Source organism: Liolophura sinensis, chromosome 8, assembly GCF_032854445.1.
Source record: "Liolophura sinensis isolate JHLJ2023 chromosome 8, CUHK_Ljap_v2, whole genome shotgun sequence".
NCBI lineage: Eukaryota > Metazoa > Mollusca > Polyplacophora > Chitonida > Chitonidae > Liolophura > Liolophura sinensis.
The window spans coordinates 26,627,093-26,654,956 of NC_088302.1; the positions used below are offsets into that span (position 1 = coordinate 26,627,093).

A 27,864-nucleotide genomic window follows, 5' to 3' on the forward strand; every position below is an offset into this window, starting at 1 on the left:
GTTAACATGTATGGCGATTTGGTGCATGAGGACGCTGGTTCGAAACCCACAGTGATCTCAGCCAACTTTCAACACTAGAATCTGTGCTATATTCAGAAAGTTGAATCCCTATTAACGATAATAACGATATGTATTTTATTTATGTTCCAAATATCAATCCAGCTTTGTAAGATAAGAATCTGCTTAACTTACAGGAGTGTCAGATTAGACGCCGGAAATAATTTCTTACCCTTTATTTTAACTGACATTAAATACAAATATAACCACATCAAATTTCATGTGATTAGCACTTTTCAAAACACGACAAAAATCAAGTATTATTAACAAAGGTGATACAATCCTTCTAGCAGTAAACACTCAGCGCTAAAATATGTAAGCAAGGCAAATAAGTGCAAGTTCTTCCATCCTATAAGAATGCAAAATTAATCGTTGGGGTCTTAAAGATGCACCTTGGTAAAACACCCGTCAACAGAGAACAATTACAGACACGAACACAAAGTAATATTTCACAGCAATAATGTTTCCTTAAATTAAACACGCACATTTCCACGACGAACTTTTTACCCGTGCTATTTACAACGTAAAATCTCCAGTTTGTTTCCCAACGTTAAATACATTTATAGCGTTGGCCTTATCACAGTTTGAGACATTAAATACAATCATTCCAAATGATCAAAATCAGCCGCTCAAAACCAATTCGAAGTCAATTCGATGTCAAATTGCGTTCCATATATATAGATGAAGTCCTGACAGTCACAACGGGTTATTTTTCGCCAGAGGAATAAAGAAAAGCATAGTTAAGGTAGCCACGGATGTTCCAAGCACGTACAAAAAGAACAGGAAGCGGTCTATCACCTCGGCCGCCTCCTGCCATTCGCGATAAATCTCGTTACTTTTTTCACGCTCTTCGTCACGAGAGATAAGTATTTGGAGTCTCTTGAGAATTTCCTCGCTGTCCCAACCTTTATGTGGCTGATCTCTCTTCTTTTTGTTTGGATCAGAGTCTTTGTGATTTGTCGGCTCGCCATTTTCATAGTCGATGAGATTGCAGCCGGAATCGCTTGTGTAGGTCGAGTTAAAGCCGGCGTACTGATCCTTCGATAAAGACTGCAGGCGTTCCATTGGGGTAGAATCCGATGGCTTCATTCGCAAATAGCGAAGTTTCATGAACATCAATTTGGCCAAGAAGCTGATGAATTGCTTCAGTCTTCTTGGCACCCCTTTCTCTTCCTTAAACCCCCTGTTGTTGATGTTACTCACAGTGACAGCTAGAATCACCGAAAAGGACGTAAGGGCCATTACTGTGGTTAAGTAAATCCCTGCAATCATACAAACAACATGTGGTACATTATCTTGAAGTAAAATTAAGTTAGAACTCTAGTGGTTTTCGTGTTCTCCTTGTAAGAACACTTCCCACTGAGCCGATAATTAAAGTCTCTTTAGTCACTCAGAAGCGGCAGTTGTTAACCATTAACAGGAAACACTAAAAATCTTCTTTTCACTTAGGTATGTTTCATTACGAAGTTCTGCTCGTTTCGTCCTGCTGTGTCACAGGATATATATCCATTTGCGCCAAACTGTTAAACACCTTGAACCATTCAGTCACAAATCTTGCACAATGAAGCAACCAAAACTCTGCTTCATCGTCATTATACTTATTTATTTATTTATTTGATTGGTGTTTTACGCCCTACTCAAGAATATTTCATTTATACGACGGCAGCCAGCATTATGGTGGGTGGAAACCGGGCAAAGCCTGGGGAAACCCACGACCATCTGCAGGTTAGCATCATTATAAACAAACAGCTAAGTCGAGAAATCTCTTTGCATACATCAGAAAATCTCTTGATCTTTGTCTGATCTAAAGATTTAAGTAAGAAAATACTTCTAACTTCAATCGGCAGTGAAGGGTTCATATCTAATTGCGTACTGTATTTGCGTAGTGCTACACAAAAAACCTGCGCTACTTTTCCAAAGAAAAATGAGTAAATCGATTAAAAACACCCTTAATCAAATCACAAATTTTGAGAGAGAAAAAAAATGAAGAAAAAAATGGAAAAAAATCCCGACCCATTCTGTGAATATGAAGACACGTTAATTGACAAGTAAAACATAAAATGGCTTTACTGGGTCTTTTCAGAGAATTTAATAATCGGTGTCGAGGATAGTTAGGCGAAATATATCTTAAGGAGTGTTTCGCTAAATGAGGCTTGTATAAGAAACAGTGGTTTTGAATGGAGCATTTGAATTAACAAGTACTTGCAAGTGATATATTCAATATCATAGGAAATGCGACATTTCTGTATTTCCTTGAAATATCGCGGTTTTGGAGCTGTTTAGAAATTTTTGGCTAACAGACAAATCTGCTTTATTACTGTGAGTTCCAGTGCCTGCCCTAAAGATGAGAATGTCAGTGAGATTTGAACTTAACGATTGTGAGAAAGACGTACAAAAATTTCGAACTATGACTCAAGATAAGCTAAGAAGTGTAGCTATTACAGATAAATTCATTTTTAAGTAGCATAAATTAGTTTGTCAAACAAATATGAACAAAGTGCAATCTTATTTTCATATTAGTTCATCTACCCAAGGACTAGTGACATAAAGTATCGCTTATCCCTTTTACAGCACTCCCATAAATCTACTACGCCATATAGCTCTGATCAAGTGTGTATTAAAAATTTCACATTCAAGTCATAGCTTAAGGTAAATAACAATTTTTCCATAAAGACGCGGCATCATTTATTCATCTCTGATCACGTAAATTTTGAAGACGGATTTGATGTAATGTCATTAACACCATTATATGGGACGCCGTTTTCTTCTCTCGTCAAAATAAGCATTAAATTTTAAGTAGATGTTCGTCCTATGGGGTGATGACTCTAATACAGTAATTCAAATCTGCGTGCATTTGATCGCGTGGGCCACTTAAAACTTCCTGAGATTACTCCAAAACGGTTTACAGTGTGACGTTAATGTCTGGCAAATCTATGTATAGTCAAAAAAGGCACATTTCGAAAAAAGTTAAAAACAGACTTCCGTTTGATGAACACCGAAATGCAATGAAGAAGACCTTGCAGTAACAACATTCATAAAACGATGTAGTAAGAAAACTCATGCATGTCAGAGATGTGGGAAGACATCGTCATACAGAGACCCAGTAAACTGCAGGCAAGGGATTTGGCGGATGCATGTTCATGCAAACATGCACTAAGAACACATACACAAAGTGGAAGAAAGAACAACCAATCAGAAGTACATTAAGAACACACATACATATCAAAGGAGTAGCAAGAGAGCAAGAGCAGCCAGACAGAAATACCCTAAGAACACTCATACAGACATACAGTAAGAACATTCATACATGAACACCCATACAGAAATACAGTAAGAACACTCATAGATGTCAGGGAAGCAGTAAGAACAATCATACAGAAATACAGTAAGAACACTTATAGATGTCAGGGAAGCAGTAAGAACAATCATACAGAAATACAGTCAGAACACTCATACATGCCAGAGAAACAGTAAGAGCATCCTTTCATAAATACACTAAGAACACTCATACATGTCAGAGAAGCAGTAACAAGACCCATACAGAAATACAGTAAGAACACCTATATATGTCAGAGATGCAGTAAGAGCACCCATTCAGAAATACAGTAAGAATACCCATACATGTTAGAGATGCAGTAAGATCATTCATACCGAAATATAGTAGGAACATACATGCGTATTATTTATTTTATTTATTTGATTAGTGTTTAACTTATACAACGGCGGCCAGCATTATAATGGGAGGAAACCGGGCAGAGCCCGATGAAAATCCACGACCATCCGCAGGTTGCTGCAGACCTTTCATGCATATTAGAGAAGCTGTAAGAACATCCATACAGAAATACGCCAAGAACACGCATACAAGTCAGAGATGCAGTAAGAGCATCCCTGCGGAAATACACTAAGAACACTCATACATGTCAGAGAAGCAGTAAGAACACTCGTATAGAAATAAAGTACGAACATTCATGCATATTAGAGAAGCAGTAAGAGCACCCATACAGTAAGAACTCTTATACACGTCAGAGAAGCAGAAAGAACACCCATACAAAAATACAGTAGGAAAAATTAAACATGTCAGACAGTCTGTAATATTACTGCCACAGGGATGTTGTAAGACCACTTGCCTATTAAAGGCACATAGTTCGAAGTTGCTGGCATGTTTTCCGCAATGAGAAGCATGAAGACAGAGAAGGCTAGGAGAACTGTCAGGCCGAGCGTAATCTTCTCTCCACTGTCAGGCCTCATCCAGAACCCCAGCAGTGTCAGTATGGATAGCATAATACACGGAATGATCACATTGTATGTGTAATAAAGCGTCTTTCTGCGCATGTGTATAGTGAAAGTGACATCTGGGAAGGGTTCCGGACAGCAAGCATACGTCACAACGTTCCTGCGGGCTTCTACGCCTAACAGTTCCCATTCACCGTTACTGACATAGTTACTAAGGTCGTAGGCTTTCTCTCTTAGAAACACGTCGACCTGAAATCCGTCGTACGCCCATGATCCAAGCTTTAGTGTACACGTCTGATCGTCAAATGGAAAATAGGTAATGTCCAACTGACACGTGCTGCGTAGCTTGACGATTGGCGGCCAGAATACGTTACCATTAGAGGATACCATTGCCAGGGCTTGCATGTAGCCGTCCGTGTAGTCGTCGGCACTGTTAAGTAAAATACTTCATCATTTAAAACATGATTGTTTGACATAGGTATAATATATTTGTAATCCTAACTTTAATAAAAATTATCATAATTTTTAATAATAACTCACAATAATAGAGCTTCGCCTGTGTATTTTCCTCGCCAATGTATCAATATTTAATTCAAAAGCCTATTTTCATTATTTGACCCCATCTTCCCAGGAGGTATATCGGATTCTTGACCAACAAGATTAGTTTACTGTGAGCTCTTTCGTCTTGGTTATCCTTCATTAATAAAGCACACTGCCGCAATAGAAGTGAAAAGTTGCCAAGAACACCGTTAAACGCCAATCAAATCAACTAAACTCACTGCAAACCCACCGCTGTAAACTCGTATCACGCGACCTCTGTGTGAAGAGCTTTCGTCCTGCAGTCTCATACCGTATTTAATCTCCCTTAATGGAGATACGACGGTAATCCTTAAAATCTTTGCTTAGAACTTTTGAAACTAATAGAAAGGGGATTCGTCTCTAGATGACTTGGTTTTATTTATTTATTTGATTGGTGCTTTACGCCGTACTCAAGAATATTTCGCTTATACGACGGCGGCCAGCATTATGGTGGGTGGAAACCGGACAGAGCCCGGGGGAAACCCATGACCATTCGCAGGTTGCTGACAGACCTTGACTTGCTTTTAGGTAGGGAGCATGTTAGCTGGACATAAAGCCACTGTGGTAATAGTCATATATGTGTACTACATAATACAAATACTTGGTCCAACAAATACGTTTTGAGCGGTGAAACAGTAAGGGAGGACTCTGTGTGTTAGTAAAGGAGGACTCTTTGTGTCAGTAAGGGAGGACTCTTTGTGTCAGTAAGGGAGGACTCTTTGTGTCAGTAAGGGAGGGCTCTTTGGGTCAGTAAGGGAGGGCTCTTTGGGTCAGTAAGGGAGGGCTCTTTGTGTCAGAAAAGGGAGGACTCTCTGTGTCAGAAAAGGGAGGACTCTCTGTGTCAGAAAAGGGAGGACTCCCTGTGTCAGAAAAGGGAGGACTCCCTGTGTCAGAAAAGGGAGGACTCTATGTGTCAGAAAAGGGAGGACTCTATGTGTCAGAAAAGGGAGGTCTCTATGTGTCAGAAAAGGAAGGACTCTATGTCTCAGTAAGGGAGGACTCTTTGTGTCAGTAAGGGAGGACTCTTTGTGTCAGATTTGAGCGGTGAAACGGTAAAGGAGGACTCTTTGTGTCAGTAAGGGAGGACTCTTTGTGTCAGAAAGGGAGGACCCTTTGTGTCAGTAAGGGAGGTTTCTATGTGTCAGAAAGGGAGGACCCTTTGTGTCGGTAAGGGAGGACTATGTGTCAGAAAGGGAGGACTCCATGTGTCAGTAAGGGAGGACTCCATGTGTCAGAAAGGGAGGAATCCATGTGTCAGTAAGGGAGGACTCTATGTGTCAGAAAGGGAGGACTCTATGTGTCAGTAAGGGAGGTCTCTATGTGTCAGTAAGGGAGGTCTCTATGTGTCATTAAGGGAGGACTCTATGTGTCAGAAAAGGGAGGACTCTATGTGTCAGAAAAGGGAGGTCTCTATGTGTCAGAAAAGGGAGGACTCTATGTCTCAGTAAGGGAGGACTCTTTGTGTCAGTAAGGGAGGACTCTTTGTGTCAGATTTGAGCGGTGAAACGGTAATGGAGGACATCCTGTGTCAGGTAGTGAGGGCACTTTGTGTCAGGAAGGGAGGACTCTTTGTATCAGTAATGGAGGACACTTTGCGTCAGTAAGGGAGGACACCTTGTGTCAGTAAGGTAGAACACCTTGTGTTAGTAATGGATGATTCTTCGCGTTAGTAAGGGAGGATTCTTTGTGTAAGTAACGGGGGACTATTGCAGCAAATTGCGTTCCACGGAAAAATGTCGAGGTTTAAATAAAATCAAAAACGTTATAACACATGAATTTGTTTACCAGGTAGGATACTTGAACCGTGCACATGATGAAAATAGCTTTTCAAATAAAATCCTTTACTTGGCTGAGATTAATAAGGATTAGCCTTTGTCATTAAGCAACTTTATTTTCATACGGACACAGTGTTCTTTCCCATCACCACGTATTACCTAACATGATAGCGTTGGTAGAAAGAGTGAGGACGAAATCATTTATTTTACAACAAGATGTATGTGATAATTTTATATTCAGTATTTAATGACGCTTGACAGTTGCTACGCATAATTCCTTACGGATTCAGGGTGGTATGTTGATGTAAGGTAATTGTTACAAACACCGTCCTTAAACATTATATTATATGTTTTTATTTGTCAGTGTCTGACCTACATTTTCCCCTTTGTGTAAGTTATCGCTTGCGCTGTAATTCAATCAAGTGCTCTCGAAGCTCCGGTGTTTATGAGTTTAATATTATTGTAAATAGTGTGTACATTCGGGAAATAGGTATCGGTGTTGTAAAGATGTTTACGATCAAACCATCCAGAATTTTCTTTGACGTTAGTCTGTAAATGTGAGCGACGGAGTTGTGAAGCTCGCAGTAATTTATTCAAGTCCACTTGTGAGCAGCTATTCATTCAAGTCCACTTGTGAGCTGTTATTTACTGAAGTCCATTTGAGAGCAGCAATATTTACTGTCATTCACTGTGAAGGATTTTGCTGGGTTTGGAGTTTTTGCTGGATATCGGCTTTGACGCCTTTCGACATTCGTCAGTTGTACTTCATTTTCTGAACAGAACACTTTGTGACCTTGTGTTTTGCCACTTGCTATTTTTTGGAGACGTTATTTTGGAGCTGGTATATATATATATATATATATATATATATATATATATATATATATATATATATATATATATATATATATTTGTATTGTTTTGTATATTATGCTCAATTGTATTATTTGTCTATTTTGTTAAAATATATATACGGACCTTATTCAAGAGTCTTCGTGTTTTTTTGTTTGATTTTCTGTAAGGTCAATCGCTGATCCGGAGTTAAACAGGCCAGTTGTTTCTCATCTTTGCTCTCCGATAGTGGTACCCTTACATCAGGAAAAGTTTCGTACACGGAAATGTCGACAATGTATCTTCGTTACCGATTCTGTTCAATATATTTCTTGTAGACCAGACTTCTGTCGAGGGTTATAGTTTACAGACGTATTAGAATATTAAGTAAAAGGGTATCAGATAGAAAAGGAGGCTCAGCCATTCCAGTACCTCGAGTGAATGTTTTAGCGTCGACTCTATTATGTATAATCCTGATTGCAACACTTCACCGTTACGGTTTAGTCAACCGTTGGGCTTGCGATTATACATGCATGTCCGTTTCCGTTTTGAGAATGACTGAAGTTAGAAAAAGGGATGAACAACAAAGGGTCTATCTAACATCACATTCACTTGTACCATGTATGAACATGGAAAACAATCTGTGGCATGGCCACCATTGTGGTAACCTAACTATATGCACAGGGAAACAGCAACTTTGTGCACCATTTACCTAAGTAAACAAGATATGTTCTGCACCCAAATTTTGTTTTATCACAATATTTATAGGAGTAAAGGATTGGAAAGTCCGCTAAGATTATTCGAACGTAAAAGCTGTATGGACACTATAACGACAGTCGTAAACAACACTGTTTTGGGGAGATCTGCCATAGTTTAATCACAGAACACGACTCTTAACTGTACCTGTTGTATAAGACTATATCCGGCAGCCATACTTTCTTACACGGGATGCGAAGTGTTTCAATTCCGCCAAAATCCTCGGGATTCCAGGTAAGCTTTTCATCCCCCCAATCCTTAAACGAGACCACAGAGATTCAGATTAGGCGATACGTTAAGAATAATAGCTCCTTCGTGTCCTGTTCATCAGCCAACACAATTCTTCATTAGTTACTGAATCCGATGAGAGAAGTAAGGAGTGAATACAGTTTAGGTTCTTGACAAGTCAGAAGAAGTTACACTAAGTTGCAAGACAACATAAGTGAGTATACATGAAAGTCTGTAAATAAGTTATAAATTTAACACGAAACACATTTCTGAACTTAGTAGCCGGTCGTCTTTCAAGATAAGAAAAGATATCGAGTCGAAATAGAAAAAATAAAACTGCATTTTAGAATCGCAGTTTACTGATAACTTACACAAGATTGTGAATTCTGTTAAACTGCTCTTAAAATTACATATAATTAAAAACGTGTGCATAACAGTATTTTGAAATCTTTTTAAAATCATTTCGCCTCATGACAAAATTAATATCTGCCGCACTCACTCCATTCCTCATACTGAGATCATACCAGCCACAATACTAGATATGGTCAGACATATTTTTTGCCTCAATCATGCTTGCGAGTTGTTTTTTTATGTTTGTATATTAAAGATAATTAATTCTGTTCATTTCGTAAGAGTGTCACAAAAGTTATTTTTGTCTAACAGTTAATGTGTGAACACATTTTATAGATAGAGATAGCGAACGATATTTACGAACAACATTGTTGTCTTACCTGATCCAGCCAAATGTTGGTGGTCAGCACTTGGTTCTTTTCATGCTGTTGAAACAAAGCGGACATGAAGTACGTAGAGGGGGAATGTCCGAATAACGCTCCTTTATTTAAAGAATGGGACGTTGAGGGGGGGGGGGGGGTCAAACGCATATAACGCTGAAACTATATCATAACACATTTCTTTTGACTTATTTATTTATTTGATTGGTGTTTTACGCCGTACTGAAGAATATTTCACTTATACGACGGCGGCAAGCATTGTGGTGGGTGGAAACCGGGCAGAGCCCGGGGGAAACTCACCACCATCCGCAGGTTGCTGCCCTTCCCACGTATGGCCGGAGAGGAAGCCAGCATGAGCTGGACTTGAACTCGCAGCGACCGCATTGGTGAGAGACTCCTGGGTCATTACGCTGCGCTAGCGCGCTAACCGACTGAGCCACGGAGGCCCCCATTTCTTATGCAGTGAAGTTCAATACAGCCATTTAACCACATTCATAGAACACTAAATATGAATGTATACAGGCTACGTACATGTATACGAAAAATGGTGTGCTAAGAACATCAACGTCTTTCTGTATCCACATCCTCTGACCATGCATAATAAGTAGGGAATATTTTCGAGTTACAAAACTGTTCACGTTTAGGCTATAAAATTTGATGTTAAATTCCTGTAAGGTGTACGTTGTATATATATGTTCATGTGGACAATGCGATAACACAGTACACATGTATGGCATGGGAACAATTAACATAAAGAATGGAGTGGGATGGGAAACAATACACATTTCAGGAGAATAGTTAAAAAATAATAAGATCACTTTTAGGCCTATTTTCTGGCATCAAGAGGCTGCACTGACTGATAGCCTTAAATTTTTATGAAACAGTATCATTGGAGTTTTCATTGGTGTGATGCATATCTTTCTTTGTTGTCGATCTCATGGCATTAATTCAAATTAATTTAAATCTGAGAACGTAATTTAAGAAATGTTCAAAATCTAATGAAAACAGTAGATCCTAATGCCATATAATTTTCTGTATGCATGAAAACGTACCACATCAAAGATTTGTGTTAAGGTGATGCCGACGTATACATTGACAGGGGAGGAAGCGTTGAAGACGGGCCTCGTGTACGGATCATAGTCTTCCATGAGAACCATCAGCAGTCTCTGTTCATCTGTCAGCAGCGCCTCGCTCTTGTTGATGCAGATCTGGTACTCCGCTGTTAACACAACACCAGTCGCTTGGCATTATTACAGAGGTTTAATGAAATTCATTTATAATGAGGTTTTTCATTAAAACGGTACCTATTTACTATTTTTGATCTCATCGGTAGTGTGGCAATTGTAGCGTCCTGGATCAGTATACATACAAGACGGCAATTAATCTATTCATATAATAATCTATTTGATTGACATTTAAGGCCAAAGATAAGAATTTTTAGCTTATATGCGGTCGGTAAGGTTTGTCAGTATAGAAGATTGCCGTTCTAAGAGGACGCCACGTCTGATCCAGGAATCACAAAGCGTTCTTAGATTTAAACCATAATTTTAAATCGCTTCAAAATTGTTATTCTGATGTCAAAATGACAACGTACATTCTGGGTAAGTTATCGTACAACAAATTGCAGCTAAACTAATGGAAAACAACATACCAAATTTAATGATTAAACCTTTAACTTAAGTCTAGGGTCGCTTTGCAATCCTCTGGCCGGGTGCCTGGCACACCCCTTGTCTACAACCTCAACAAATGAATAAGATCTGGAGTCCAGCACTTTAAATCTCTGAGCCAGCTACGGCCCTGTACATCTGTTAGATTTGACATGGACATCTTTACATTGAAGCAGACATATATTAACAATGGTCCTTAACATCGACATTCAAAGTAAATCATATTTAATTGAGGAAAACGTAATATGAGCAGCATTAAAATATAGTTTAATTCAAGCAAGCGTACTGTTTCTTCCCATGCAGTCCCAAATACTTCATAATTTTAATATGAATGAGCTTCAAGCACAGATTGGGCGTTTCCTGTTGATAGATGGGAAATTTACAGGACACTGAAAATGACAAGATGCCTAGGCTGCATTTCACCAGTAATGTGTGACCATTTGCCATTTATCTTATTCCACATGAAAATACATCTGTAATGAACGCATAACAGGAGATTTCATCAGAATTAACAACCAGTCTTGTACAAAATCTATCAAGGAAACAATAGTTTACAATGTGTCTGGCAACAAAAACAATCATGCTATAAAATTTGGAACATTTTGTAGACTTATCACTGAAATTCTTAAGGATATGCTCCCTATATTAAATTGGGAGCATGTGATTTATGACTCTTTTCTCGCATAACGATCACAGAACACAGAATCATCTCTTGAAAAATGAGAAAATAACGTGGCCATTCTTACTCTTTGCCCATGAAGAAGATCGAGGCGTCTTACGCGCTGGGAACATTTCTGTTCGTATGACCCTGGGCCGACTCTGAGCAACAGTTACCTTACGTCAACCACTGATCGATGGCTTCTCAATTAGTTCCGTGAAAGGCTACCCTTCAGAACATGCCCTACAACTTCTTATGGCTGATAATTTTAATAATCTCTTGTCATTCTTAATTGGAATTCGATTGGATGTTTGACGCATTGACAGATGTAATATATCATTGTGAGCTGGCGCTACTGGACGTAAGGTAGTCTCCAAGACGCTACTCTTGACATTTTGGCCAAAGATCACAGATTCTGACAGTGGAGATAGATTGCTCACTCTGTTGCGACGAGTCCCTCAGTCGTTCCTCTGACATGCGCTTCCCGACTGGCTGGGCAACAGTCGGTCACAAGCGTCATAACATCGTCTGGAAGAGACAGTAGCTATCAAGTCAACAGACGTTAACACTCTGTGCCGGTCATATGAAAGTAATGTTCATTATATAGCGGCTGTAGACAAACAACCTCACTTCTCTTCCGTGTAAGCCAAAGACCGAAAACATGTCCGTCCTTATTGAGAAACATAAATAAAGTCTCACCACATTAAGTACGGTAACTAGCCATGTACACGTTATGTGCATGTAGATGCTACATCGATGTTTTCCATCTCATCCAAGATGGGAATAGCGGGAGGCCTGTAGTGAGATTTTAATTCCATGTACGTAATGTCCTACGAACATCTTCGAAATCGACAGTCTTTGTCATCAAGACGTAACACCCAGAACGAATTAAACAAGGGTTCCCGTTCCTATCGGGATTTTGTACTTCATAATTGCGATAAGTGTAATTCTTCTTACAGAGTAATCATTGCTCTTATACTAGTAGCAAGATATTAGAGGCGTGAAAACCAGCTTCAGAGATAATAAACCCAAATGATATTTTAACGGCGACAATTGTAAGGATTTATTATTAAAGAGAGAAGCCCTTTTTACGTAAAGGGCCTATAAATAAAAGTGACACTGTCACATTGGTAGAGGTAAACAAGCAGATGCTAGAACTCTAGACCATACAGTCTCATTAACAAGTGCACAGTAATTAATCAGGTTAATCTTATTTAAGAAGTATCATAGCTTAATTTGAATATCTCGTGAGGGGGACATCTGACGATGGGTGTATTGTTAACGGCCTGTGTATCATCTCGTACATCAACCACGTTTGAGGCTCTGCCCTGATGCTTTTTAGAACCTTACCAGTGGAGACTTCACACGTAGAGGGAAACACACCCTAATTATAAAATAGGCTTGTTAAATCCTGCATCCAATATGCTGCAAAGCGTAAAGCTTCTGATTCTGTGGTCAGACGGCTGTGATGATCAGTTGCTCCCTTTCGTGTCTTATCATAAAGGCTAATAATTAATTATGAAACCTGTGTATTCTTTAAATTTTGTCCGTTCATAAGAAGTTAAATGAACAGGTAAGACGATTACATTCTTCTGGAAGCCTAACCATAGTGGTATCCAGGGAAATCCATCGGAAACAACGATGTTAAAGCCACTGATTAAAAAATCTGTTCAAAAACCATTAATCCATATTTTGAAATTCATTGACTCGACGAAATTTGTTAAAACCATTACTCCATAATTTGAAATTCATTGATTGGACGAAATCTGTTTAAAACCATTCACTCCATAATATGAAATTCATTGATTCGACGAAATCTGTTTAGAACCATTAACTCCTAATCTTGAAATCAATTAACTCGACGATACAAAGGAGTTCTAATGACCGTTCATTGTTATTATGCTTCACCAAACTATTTTATCCCCACTCCTCAATTATGCACCATGTGCTGTTTATATGACCTGCAATTAAGTCATTTGGTAATTAGAGAAAATTGTACCAGATACGGATGATATAAATTATTGTCATATATTGATAAATAGTTCAAATAGGATTTTCGTAGTTTAACACAAATTTGCATTTTGAAGATGGTTAATAAATACATGTATGTTTATGTTTTAGTTTCATATTTGATATAATCAGTTCCATTTGGAAACCCCTGCTGTTTTCCTGTTTCTATTATTTTCTTAACTCAGTTTGATTCAGTTCAGTTCCATGTAGCTTACAGTAATATAAGAAAACCAGACAAATGATAAAGTAAAGTCAGCTTAAAATCTCCTTTGAGCCACGCTTAAAACGTAGGAATTTGCCTCTCTCCAAACAAGACAAAGATTGACTCTAATCAGGCTACCACCTTATACTGCTATAGACAAAAAAATGTCAGTGACCGTGCATATGCTTCAATTCTTAAGCAAAAAAGGGCACAATAGGTCAAGACAAAAAGCGCCTGTAACCACAGTTTCGTTATTTAGGTGAAGCAATTTATTGTGATTAATGGCTCCGCAATCTACTGTTTTGCTTTACAAGAGGCAGCAAATGAAAATTGATGAGTGGAAGTGCTTTTTCTGATGTTAGGGGCCAAAGTAATCACAGAAATTTCATGTCTTCAGGGTGAATGTGGTGGCATTGATCTTTTAAATCATTTACCATTGTTCTCTGCATACTATATAATTGTTACACAAAACCTACTAAATAACCTGTTAATGAAAAATAAGGTTTATCTTTTCGGATACACTGCTAGATGCTCTTGGGGATAACATAAGAAGAATGGGGAATCTCTGTGGGGTGATCATCGAAAAGGTTATATTAGAGCTTAACATTTTCTGTGAACACAGTCTAGTAAATATGGCACGTATATGTCATATATGTCATCAGGACTGCGTTCAAACGGGGACGCTTCGCGTCTGATCATTTTTGTGATCGATTAGCCAGCTTCAGACTGTGTTCCCCTTGGACACAGTGGTTTGTCTGCCAATCAACTCTCTTCCCGTCTGTCAGCCGAATCAGGCATCAAGTTCTCTGACATATTTGTTCTCTGACAAATAGCTGCTTCAAGGCAAGTAATTTGTGGCTTGTTTTCAAGGCCCGACTTCCATACACCTTCGTAAGTGACATGCTTTCATGGCAATAATATTATCGTCTGAGACAATAACTCTCAGTTAGTCCCGGCAAGTAAATTGCAACTAATTACCTAAATCCTTGCCTTAGATACATTCAGCCTGCGTGTGATTACTATTCACGAAAACAGTACGTGCGTCATCAGCCGTGCTTAATGTACGCTGGCCAAGAAACTAAAGTTATCTAGTAACAACTCTCTAGTCCGTGATCATCGTGATTCGAACCCAGCCCCAGCTGTATTCGCCTCGGATTTAAGTGAGCAGATTTGTCTTATAAATGGCAAAGCATAGAGGTTCCATAAATAAATGAACGCCCTTAAGACCAATGCACTTTTCTTTGATTAACAACCAAGGGGTAGACCCATCAGTTGTGTTTAACCTCTTATATCTCGACCCAATTTTACACTGACGTCCGAGATGCTACACTTTTTATTGGTCTATTCTAATGTTTGCCAGATTACACAATGTGTGGCACTAAACAGCATATGGATGCCTGGTTTTATACACCCTGATAATACACCAGGTCGCCCTTAAGTATTTCTATAGCGTTTGTCCACGTCGTTTTGCGACTATTTTATAATTCTATTCATTACCCATGTGAACGTAACATAAGAAGAATATGGTACCTATATATACATTTACTCCTTAAGAGATTCCACATTTGATCTATCCTGGAGTATATTCAGTATCCATCTATGAGCAGCAAATGTTCATCAAGGCTCAAGAAGTTTCAAGATTCATTTACACGCTCGGAAATTAAATACGGAATGAGCTTTTGTCGTATATTCCTGCATGTACGTTATAAAAACGGGACTGCTAACCACCAATCATAAGTATAACGGATCTACCATTCTATCAGGTCTTCTGGTTTCCTTGTTAGTTCAAGTTTCTGGTTATTCTGGGGATATTATTTGGAGGCCATTGTCAAACAACATTCAATTATGCCCCTCTGATAATCGATAATGACACATAATGCAGTTTTTTCATGCCGTACTCAGAAATATCTCACTTATAACCGGACAGATTACGGGGGAAACCCTCGACTATACACATTCGATGGTTCCTCGTTATTATTCAGTCTTAGCTGTTAGAACACTATTTTGATAAAATCAACTTTTCGTTAAAATTGTGTCTACCATGTAACCATAATGAATGATTTTATTTTGCCCAAAACAATTTATCCCACCACGGTGTCAAACTCTTGGTTTGCTGATCTAATCATGTTCAGCTGAGCAGAATAAAATATCACAATGTAAATGTTGAGTGACATTCCAAAATATATAGCTGGTGACATCCAGAAAGCGTAATCCTTATGCTACAAATACGTACCTGTTGACAAGACGATGACAACAGAGAAAGCGCCTATCACAAACGATAACTGCATGGTTACGTTGCCTTGCTCAAATATCGTGTAGTTTCAGCCTTAAGGTAACGCGAGTCATTCTTTAGTTTGCCTGAAAACACAGAAAGGATAGGTTAATTTCAAGAAATAAGCCCTGATAAACTACGGCCATTAAATAATTTTATGCGTAGCGAAGAAATAACAAGAAAGTCAAATGTTGAGGCAGCTGTATTCCTGTGAAAAAAGACTACTGCTCGAGTTATAGAAAAAGAGATGACAGGAAAGTCAAGTGTTTGAGGCAGCTGTATTCTTGTGAAAACCGTATACAGTTCAAATTGTGTAATTCCTGTGGGCATTATATACATATAAATGGGAAAATGTGTGGCTGTTTTTATTACAGCCTACAAGAGCATTATGTTGTTTACAGACTTGTCAGGTAAAACATCAGCTCATGTCTACAACGTGGTAACCTTTTGTGTTGTGTCGATTCATTTACAATGTACATGTCAAACGTCCGCAAAACAGAGTTGGGTTATATGCTATGGCGATCTATATTTTATACACGTGCAAGCGGCGGACAGAATGGAAAATTGAACAACAGTGCAACGGTACTGAAATATAAAACACAGTGTGCCTACATCACGAACTAAACTACCGGGCAAAAGAAACTTATAACCTTGTTCAGCACCACAAGTCCCTTAAAAAGGTGTACCTAATGTCCTATCATGTCATAAGACAGATCGTTAGTAGCGTGTGTGAGCACCCATTCATCAATTAAAGCCGAAATACGTCTCCTCATGGAAGTCATCAGCCGCCGGATGACGTCATCAGGAATTCTGTCCCACTCCTCAAATAAAGCCTGTTCGAGCTGTTGCCTGTTTTGTGGGGGAGGGACGCGTTGTCTCAGACGTCGATCAAGATGATCCCACAGATGCTCTAAGGGATTCATGTCTGGCGATCAGGCTGGCCAAGGCAGTACGTTGACATCAACGGTGTCCGGATAATTTAGTACAACTCTGGCGGTATGAAGTCGTGCATTGTCCTGCTGCAAAAGGATACCCCTTTGCTGTTGATGCACGAATGGCACCACAACAGGTTCCAATATTTCATCTCGGTATCTTTGTCCAGTCACATTTCCCTGGATGATGACCAATGTCGTTCTCACCTGTGCACAAATTCCGCCCCATACAAGCACCCCACCAGCACCACAAAGGTGGACATTCTGAATGCAGTTTTGTGCCAATCGCTCTCCCATCCGTCGATACGCACGAATTCGACCATCAGTTCTGAAGAGGTTATATCGGCTTTCATCAGTGAACAGCACCCTTTCCCAGTCTCGTCGCTGCCTTTCCACGGAAGGGGCGATAGGCTCTGATACCACTCACGCGGAGTCATCGTAAGACTGTGCGTCTGCTGATGGGGCGTCCCAGTGCCGTTTCCGCCGTTGACGTCGCCGTCACAAACCGGTTACGCAGGTGGATTGTGCGGATGTACCGGTCTTCGCCAGGCGTTGTAACACTTGGCCTGCCCGATCTTGGACGATCTTGGGTCCAGCCTGTTAGGCGGTAATGACCCAACAGTCTGCTGATGGTGGCTTGACTGCAATTGATTTTTTTTTTTTTTTTTTGATTGGTGTTTTACGCCGTACTCAAGAATATTTCACTTATACGACGGCGGCCAGCATTCTGGTGGGTGGAAACCGGGCAGAGCCCGGGGAAAACCCACGACCATCCGCAGGTTGCTGGAAGACCTTCGCACTTACGGCCGGAGAGGATGCCAGCATGAGCTGGACTTGAACTCACAGCGACCGCATTGGTGAGAGGCTCCTGGGTCATTACGCCGACATGGGCCACCGACTGAGCCACGGAGGCCCCGACTGCAATTGAATGTTCTGGCAATGTGGTTTTGGCTGGCCCCCATGTCGGCCATACCAGTGGCTCTATCACGTTCTGCTTGTGTGAGTCTCGGCATCTCTTAGATGTTTTTTTATGGTATTGCACCCTTACCATGTGCTACATCGGTATTTATACGGCGGTCATTATCGAGAATTTTCAGCAGGGCCCGAAACTCTGTTTTTCCGATTTTTCATGATGTCTTACACCAATTTCAATGAATCTCGTTAAAAAGTGACGTGTACACAGGGTGCTTATGTGCAAACGTATTCGCACAACGTTCAAACTTATTCAACTTATTTTTCCATAGAAAAAACTGCATTTAAAAGTTATACGTTTCTTTTGCCCGGTAGTATAGTTCAACAGCTTTCAGTGGGATAGTAATGGTTGTCGTCAAAGGAGTCGATCAGTTATAAAACTCTAGGCAAATTAATAATGAGTCACTTTCAACACCTGTTCATCATTTTACTTTTATATAAAGATGAATTTGTTAAAAATAATTAGCATATTATATAATTAATAATATATTTAAATATTTTAAAATTAATTGTTCCTTTCTTTCTTTGATTACTGATAGTCATACCTTTCATGAATCTGTACTAATGTATATAAGCTATTTTGGGCAATACTGTGTGATCACTATTCTCACGGGTAAACGCATGATGCGTTAATTTCTATACAATACGCATTGGCACATGTATAAATGGTCACTTTGTTCATTATGAAAGACTTTGAGGTAATCAGCTCTCAGCAGGCGTATAAACCCCTCCACCGAATGTGTCCACTGGCTATTCTTTTGCTTGTACGGATTTATAACAAAGTATTCTCTGCTTATATGATTATCATATTAAAAAAAAATTAAATAGGTATATGCGTAAGCGCCCTGCGTGGAGCGTATATTTCTTCGATCTCTCTGAGCGTGGGGACATGGTGTCAATAACCGGTCGATGATGCTTGTAAGGCAGTTTGCGCAATATAACGTTCGTTGAAAACCGATTGCCTTCCACGAATATGATGTGTATATCGGTACGTCACGTGTGAAAACATTCATCCGTAACGTGCTGAAGGTCTGTGGTTTCACCTCGGACGCCCTGGTTTCCTCCATGCATAGAGCTGATCGTTATCCTCTGTGACAGATTTCTGAGTCTGGCGGTAAACAACAATCGAATAAACAAAAAAAAAACCATTCATGAATACATATTCTTTTCTTTACTTCAGCATGCGGAGTGTCTTGCAGCGTACATGTTTAAAAAAAGGTTACTATCGGATCTGCTCAGCTTTTACACACACGTCACGGAATAACAAATGTCATCTGCTTTTCTTTTTAACACCGTACAACAGCAGCTTTTATTCTCACGCCTAATACGTACATACAATTCCTATGTACTTTTCATGGTCTTTCTAGGACAACAGTGTTTGTCGCAATAACAAGATAAATTGCAGAATTGCAGGTCAATAAACCAAGAACTTAAGGACACGAGCATCCTAGTACAAAAGACTCTGCTGAAGGTCAGTCGACATATCCGCTCAGACAAACTTTCATTATCGCGAAACAAATTCTAATTACCTTTACATTAATGCCATGTTATATATAATCATTAAGAAGGAATGACAGCTAAACTGGTACTTTAGGTTAACGAAGTCTGTTAACAAGCCACGTTGGCGCTGTCAATATCTACTGTCACCTCGTGGCAGTTAGCTTCCGTTAACGAGACCGAAACATTTAGACTCCTCCAAACTAGTAAAGCCAGATTATTTGTTATAGCTACAGTTATCTATTACCCACACAGCCAGATCAGCCGTTATAACTAGCTATTATCCACACAGCCAGATTAATTAGCTGTTATAACTAGCTGGTATCCACACACCCAGATTAGCTGTTACAACTTGCTATTATCCACACATCCAGATAACTCGTTACCGCTGTCTGTTATGCACAAAGACCATATCCCATATCGTCAGTGACACATCCACAAGAACAGAACTATAAAAAGTCATCACCCTGCCAAAGAATCAGTTAACCATCAGTTAACAGGGAATCCAAACTATTGGTTAGATGATCTATATTGACGGCTGACTCGAACAAAAAGCTGCTGTCAACTTGATAATTCTGGCTTGAAACATAATCAGCTAACGTATACCTCTTCATTTCTTCAACTGAGATAGTGATTTATTTCAAATTGCGATCTCGGGAAAATGATTCCCTGAATAAATTGTATGTAATATTTGAGTTTGTCCCTTGTGATAATCTTCATTAATCTTTATTAAGACATACATGTAATCCTAACTTCTCAAACAAACGTTAAATACCGTTAAATATACATCGCAAAACGTCGACATTAGGTATCATATGAAGAGGATAATCTTGAAGTAAAAAATGCAATCCAGGATATAAGTAAATAAAATGAATCATTTAGAAAGGATATAGCTTTAGATTGTCACGGGATTTTTAACGGCAACGTTTTACTTAACACAGGAGACAATAAACACAAATTCGCAACAGGTACACTACATACCGAAAGCAGTCCATGTCGTCTTGCATCCAGGTCCCTAGTTAAGTGAATGGCCGACTACTAAACCGACGGCGGTCAACCAAGCAACCAACCAGCCAACAGACAGAGAGAGCGGCTTACAGACGTGCTTGTGACAGACAGCTAAAAAAACACGCTTGTCTCGATCCTGCAAAGTTTTTTATACATATACGCCGGTTAATAATCATAACTGAGAGTAAATAAACCGAATGCCCCATGAAAGTCAGTTTGAGTGGGCACGGTTCGTTACACAATCGGCCAAAAGGCCATTGGGAACCTTATTACGCAAGCCAAGATCAAGTTAAGGGACTATAAAAAAAAAGCATAAAGATTTGTATCTTTATTTGCCCATTTATATTCTGCAGAGTTGTTCACGGAGCAACTTTCACTTTTAAAGCTTGAAAGGAAATGAAATATTCACGCAAGTATTAGCTGAAGTACGGCATTATGATCAATCAAGTTTAACCTCAAAGAGCATCCACGACGTTTGGTCTATAAAAGCCAAGGGGCAATGCTATTACGTGGGAGAGTGTCGCTTTTTGACTAACCTAATGGAAGACGGTTTTCTTTCTTCCTTGTTATCCATGTAGAACAGTCTTGGGGGAGATTACAACACAATCAACCCTAAAAATGTAAAACACATATCTATATATTGGTGTTTAAATATGCAGTTATCCTGTGGATGGCGTGAATCTTGGAAGTTGATGGCGATTAGACAAAATTTGCAATTGGCGCCCTGTCAGATTAAACTGACCGTCGTTATACTTATTTATTCGATGGGCGTTTTACGCCGTACTCAAGAATACTTCACTTATGCGACGGTGGCCAGCATTATGGTGGAAGGAAACTGCGTAGAGCCCGGGAGAAACCTACAACCATCAGCATGTTGAAAAACAGACCTTCTCAAGAAGGCGTACGGCCGGAGGGGAAGCCAGCATGAGCTTGACTGGAACAAGAGTTCCTACAGCGCATTTTTAGTCAATTTCCTCTTAAGTGTAAAAGGCCAAGCAGCATAAGTGATATGAAAGGGTCAAAACATGCATGTTTGTTCAGAAGATTTCATTTGAACATTTTATTTCGTGTTTCTGTTAACAGTTTCGGGTTATTGGATGTGTAAATGAGGCCGAAGGAGAGACAACTGGAAACAATATTATACAAAACTGCCTTTACTGTTTTTCATTATTATTCGTTTACTACTCACCTATAACGGCGTGGAGGTGTATCGGGCAGGTGTCAACCTCATTCACTAGGATGACCATTGATCTTAAGGTTCATTAATCATGTTTTATATTCTGACGACCGTCACTAGAGGGAGCAGAGGGAATTTTCAGGCATGGCAAACAAATTGCTTAGGGGCCTATGTATTTTCACTATACGTTCTCGCCAGTGTTTACATAAATCAGACAAGTTTATTCTGGTCTTTGTCGAGTTTTTTGCCTTGTGTACTGCAAATTCCCTTCTGGAATAAAATGAGAACAAGATTAATCACTGTACATAAATATGTGTTAAGAGCTCTCTTCTCCTTCAGGACATGGGGGCCTCCAATTGGTTAGCGCGCTAGCCCAGCGTAATGACCCAGGAATCTCGCACCAATGCGGTTGCTGTAAGTTCAAATCCAGCTCAAGCCGTCGTGTAAGCGAAATATTCTTGAGTACGGCGTAAAACACCAATCAAATAAATAAATAAATCCTTCAGGACATCCCAGAATATTGCATTAGTTTGTTTTTGTTTGTAATTTTTGTTTTCAACATGCAGAAAATCCAAGAAAATCATTTGCATACACAAGTCTATTCTTCATCTCCGACATTTACATATCTTCGCGTAATAGTGAAAAACTGTTCTCCGAAAATAAAAAACTTCAAACGAAATATTTACCGGGAGAAAATCAATCATTGGTTAGGGGCTTGAAATAATAATAGCCGAGATATGCTGTTTATTTACATACATGTATCCAGGCTGGAAAAGTAAGTATACTATGGGTAGTCTCAGCCTGTCAACAATTTCTGATGTGATTGACGCCGCAAAATCTAGCTTGGCGCTTTACCTATATTTCGATCACACGGAATAAAAAATGACTCCCATTCGTCTTGTTAACCCTTTTGCTGTGCAACTATTATACTCGCCACCCAGAACTACTCAGTAAGGGCACATCAGAAGCAAAGGCGACGTACATCTATAGTTACATCACCAATTTATTGGTCATCCATTCTCACGCGTAATGCATCTTTGGACAGTTCTGTGTTTTCAGTCAAATTAAACAGTGGAATTCGCCACTTTCCAGTTCAGGGCGCCCGAGCTAAATGCGCGTACGGTAAAATATAGGAGACGACCATCCCTTTTAGATTATTATTCAGTTCTAACAGTATTATCGTTAATAGGGATTACACTTTCTGAATATAGCACAGATTCTAGTGCTGAAATTTGGCTGAGACCACTGCGGGTTTCAAACAAGCGACCTCAAAGTCAGGCACCAAATCGCCAGCAATACATATCAACCGTCTAGACCACTCGACCAAGATGCCTTCCACAAAAATATAAGGTAGTTGACCGGTAGACTTTACAGCGAACATGCATTACCCCTCTGATGATCACGAACGACGTCACTCCCTTAGGTGAATATAATACTGTTACTTAATCCACTTTCCAAATGACATTTATGCCTGTCTGATATATTCAGTTCTAACTGGCGAAAAAGATCATGTGTGAAGCAATAAAGCTGGAGAACAGGGCGACAACGCCTTTTTAGGATTTCATGCGACTGAAACATTAAAGTGGATCCATTTTTTTTTCTGTTTAAAAACGCGCCGAATTCACATATTATATTACGGTAATGTATTATGCTTACAGACGACGCAAAAAAAAAAATGACAGTTCTCAACGTGACAGTACTTAATTGCAATTTAATGAATCGATCTCATACAATAAGGAAATCTGGATGTCGGTGAGAAATCGACTATAGGAGGTGTCAGTCAGGCAGCCGTTAATAATTAATTCTGAATAAAATGCAAGAACATTTACAGAAAGCTTCAAGACAACACCTGAAAAGAATGTTCTCTTGAAGCCAGGCCTGACGTATTACCATAAGAATGAAATATAGGCTTGATAGGCTTAATGGGCTTAATAGGTTTTCATGGCCGATACGTGTTAATTGCTGTGCACTTAATCCATATAATATCGGCGTGTATATTTCTCTCCATGAACACCTAATTGTTTGAGCTACACGTTCTATGCAGTATTCACTGAAAATATCTGGCGAGTGTTACATTTTGCTAGTACTTTATAAGATGAATGAATGTAATTTAACTTTTAACTTATAATATAAATTAACATTATAAAAGTGCTCCTGACATGGTCGTCACTAGACTTACATGTCAGGCATCTTCACCACTCAGATGGACTCGCCATTTTACAAAACAAAATGTAAAATGTAACGTATTATCATTTGGACCCTATTGTAGACCCATAATTAATCATAAGGGATTTCAGACTTTTTAAAAAAATTTTTGGACAAAATACATCTCAGTTGTTTCTATTTATTCTATAGCGTCAGGAAACTAAAATCCATTCAGTAGTTCTTTCGAAAACTAAGCTTTAATGTCGCTAAAGTTGTCTTATTCTTAGATAGCCCAGTACATATAAAGAACAGGTTTCCAAAGTCAAACTTCTCCGGGTCAGTAACAGATAAATTCTCGGCTGCTCATTTATTGGGTTAACACATACGTCTTGGACCTATAGGCCCTCAACTCAACGCCTCTTCACTTTCGAATAGTCTCCGCGAAGCATTTTTAGAGGTCTCGGCTAACCATAACGTGCTTTCAAAAGCGTCATATGTATAAGACAGTGATCTCAATGGAGGTAATTTGGTTGGGCCCTATTATCAGGAATATTTGTAAAGGTCTAGCAATTTGAACTCTAGTAGCGCATGTCGCTAGGCCATCCATGGGAGCACTAACAGAGGTGTAGTCCTATCCCTACACGTTATACGCCAAAGTATTCGACACTCACAATCATATTATGTTAACTGTTTTTACTGAAACATGAACGATATGATAAAAAATATGGCAATTGAGAGTGAAATGGGAAGCGATCCAAAGTAGACTAATATCATTGTGGCATCTTGAGACAGCTTGGAATACACCCAAGACACAAAATGATTCGTAAACCATCTTTTCGTTCCAAAAAAGACCTTTAAGGGAAGGCCATTACATAGCTCGATGAGTTTTCAATCCCGGTACGAACATTGACTGTGTGTTTGCTTTACACGACGTAATTTACAGACTGACCGTTTTTAGGGGTGATAATTGGAGAGACGCGACAGAGATTTCGTCTTCATCAGAAGGAGATTTAGATTGCTTCGAACTAATGCTTCACTCTTCTCGACCAACTTAACGATGAATGCCGACACGGTACGACAAGGAGCGAGACCAATCCGTGAGTAGGGCAGCGCGGATTTACCAATGTAGGTATATGTCATCTTGGCGAAGGGAAGCTTACCAGTACAACTTGTGCGTTCAATGCTGTATGATGTCTGTTGTTTATTCCTGTAAATGTTTGCGTTTAAAACCGTACATATTGAACATGTTGGAAATACGCGCGTACTGTTGTTGCATTCACACAGGCAATGCACATCTTGAAATTAAACAGGTAGCTGTCTTGGTAATAGATCAACAGGTGTACATGTAGCTCTCCAGCACAAGGTGGTCGACACGTGTGGCATCTCGAGAAAGTCCGCCTATCCGATATATATATTACCAATGTTTGTTATCGTCGCCAAAACCATCTCACTGCCATATCATTTAGGACATTTTGACTAGATAAAGGCACGTGTGATAAGGCAGGATGTGAATAAAAATTGCATATGCAGTTTAAAGTTACTTAAATGTACTTACCAGCCGGCGCGCAGTTAGCACCCATTAATGCGTTTTATGTAGGGCCGGGATTGGTGAGATCACGCTGTGAAGTCATCTGTAGCCGGAAAGAGCGAAAAGGCAAAACTGGAACAAGTCAGCAATTTGGAAAAAAACTTGTCGGCTAGTGCATGTGGCGTAAACTGGCAGACGGTTGAAAGCTTGGAGCCTTACGGCCTCACCCCTACACGATTTGGGCTACTGACGAGGAAATGCGCTCTTTGGGCGATGACACAATTGACAGTGGTAATTCCAGGGCTTATAATGAACACTGCAAGTTCCCCAGAGCACGTATATTGATTCCCCCAGAGCTGGTCATTAGCGTCAAAGACCAGATCTTTACCACCACAAAGTGTCCGCGGAGGCAGAGAAAGCAGCGTTAATTTCAAGGTTGTTAATGGAGCCTTACATCCAACCGCTTAACGTCAATGATCACAGCAGCTGTAGTATAGGTTCACGGCCGTCTCTGATATTCTTCAATAGACGCGATCTTCCGTCAACACTTCATGGCCGCAAATTTGACATCAGCCATAAATAAGAGAGAGGGGAAGAAAAAAATCTTTCCTCTTTATGTAAAATTTGCCTATCGTTCCCTAAATAAAACCGTTCATAATCACACGAGGGCAAAATTGGTTTGGCTGACACAATGCAAGCTGCAAACGTGTCTGCGTGACGGTTTCTAACTTTGACGCGTAAGAACTAGGTCTGACTGACAAGTATCTGCATCCAACGTGACGGTCGGCGGCTAGACTAATGGGTACCTGAAATAAGGCATAGTAACAGCCACTCAGATGCCATTATGTCTAAAACACAACTGGCACCAAATGGCTATAACGTTATTTACAAGGCACGCATGGCAGCAGAAGCCCTTGGGAAAAATAAAGCCACGATTGATGTTATAATGAAGTGTCTTGTATAAAATAGCCTAAGCATAATTCAAGGAAATGTCCCAGTCTACAATTCACGGAGCAGTGTTTTCGGATAAAGGTCATGGTAAAGTTGGGAAGGTATTCTTGGTTTGTTGCGATCTGTTCAGTATTTGCCAGGATCACAATGCAATACAATGTATTATACGATAATATTGTAGGTAACAACTCAACTTTGTCTCAAATTCCCCAGATGACATTTACGATGTATTTTGTACTGTAAATTGCAAGATCTTATTACAAAATCGATTTAGATATATATTTCACTTTAAGTAGTTACATACATTCACGTCTGCCTCCTAGCCATTTTTAGGAGCCTGCCTCCAATACCATTTAGGGTGTGTCTTCAAAGATATATATATATATATATATATATATATATATATATATATATATATACATATATATATATATATATATATATATATATATATATATATATATATATATATATATATATATTCAAATTTGGAATAAATTCCTTGGTTCATTTTTCCATTCACTTTTCCTAAAGGTACACTTAAGTTAGTAATACGCGTTCAAATATTCGCGACCAGGAGCATACACATGTATAAGAAAATATCATTCAGCACTATGTGATAAAGCCTCTCTGTTGCACCCTCTTGTGGCCTCTGAAAATGTTTTGTCTTGGCATGACTTGTGATCACCGTTGTCGTGACCTTCTGACCTGCTCCTTAAGGTGACCCCAGGACTGTTGGCAAAAGCCACGGGTGACACATCACCAGAGCAGCAGTTTGTGGCATCGTACAGCGTGCTTGACAGATTGCCCCCAAATTAATGTCAGCTGACAGGGGGCAGGCGGACATGCAGCGGTCTGGTTTTGTCTATATTAATTTCTCAGTAAAACAGGAGCAGAGCAGAAAATACTAAAGCTTATTGTACCAATATTATATATATATAACTATATGTATAATTATATATTAAACTTTATTTTGGAATGGTTGTGTAATTGTTTCCATATAGGTATTATTTGTTTCTGTGCAAACCCTGTTCACGGAATAACACATGGGCATGTCGTGTACAAAATTCGCCTCACGACATTCCTCTGCTCCCTGAATTAAACACACTCACACACACTCTCACACACACACATGTATGTATAAGAAGGCCTGATGGATATGCATAGAAGAAAGTAATTCAAAAAAGTGCAATTGCATTTTCAGCGATAACTTTCACTCCGAACATAAAACAGGAGTTCTTTCTGCTGGCAATTTACCACAGCATAACCGATACAATATACGATATATATCTGTTCAGTTTTCTCATCGGATTAAAATTTGAATGAATTTGACAACAGTTTAAATAAGCGAGAGTCAATGTGACAAAATATTCAAATACCAAGGCTAACATTCTACGTATTGTAAAGGTTCCTCTTCGCGTTTTTTGTCTGGTTTTGCCAGTTTATAGAACGAGACACAATGAAACAAAAATTCGACCAGTTAATAGCTGATTTGGTAGCTTTAGACAAGGGAGTCTGGGATGTCAATATCGACGACCTGGGAAACCTCTACTGTGCACATCCACCTAGCTCTTATAAAACAATCATAATGCCCGAGTCTCCTGGGTAGTGATGTCGCTGGCTTCCTCACAGGCTACTATTGACTGACACGAGGG

The 27,864-nt window shown here is 39.4% G+C and overlaps 1 protein-coding gene across 1 annotated transcript; it reads right to left on the reverse strand.

Moving 5' to 3' along the window:
- Nucleotides 1-342: 342 nt before the first annotated feature.
- LOC135472989 (neuronal acetylcholine receptor subunit alpha-7-like) lies at nucleotides 343-16,081 on the reverse strand. The gene is made up of 6 exons (XM_064752748.1): nucleotides 15,961-16,081; nucleotides 10,243-10,409; nucleotides 9,191-9,235; nucleotides 8,379-8,488; nucleotides 4,185-4,720; nucleotides 343-1,319 (listed from the first exon to the last, which is right to left on the reverse strand). The coding sequence occupies exons 1-6, from the start codon at nucleotides 16,013-16,015 to the stop codon at nucleotides 754-756; spliced, it is 1,479 nt and encodes a 492-aa protein (XP_064608818.1). The 5' UTR covers nucleotides 16,016-16,081; the 3' UTR covers nucleotides 343-753.
- Between the last annotated feature and the right edge of the window lie 11,783 nt (nucleotides 16,082-27,864).

Coding starts and splice junctions, on each gene's coding strand:
- LOC135472989 (XM_064752748.1), bottom strand. CDS start 16,015: ATGCAGTTATCGTTTGTGATAGGCGCTTTCTCTGTTGTCATCGTCTTG. Junction 8,489..9,190: donor CCAACATTTGGCTGGATCAG/GTAAGACAACAA, acceptor GTCTCGTTTAAG/GATTGGGGGGATGAAAAGCT. Junction 1,320..4,184: donor GAACTATGTGCCTTTAATAG/GCAAGTGGTCTT, acceptor GTATGATTGCAG/GGATTTACTTAACCACAGTA.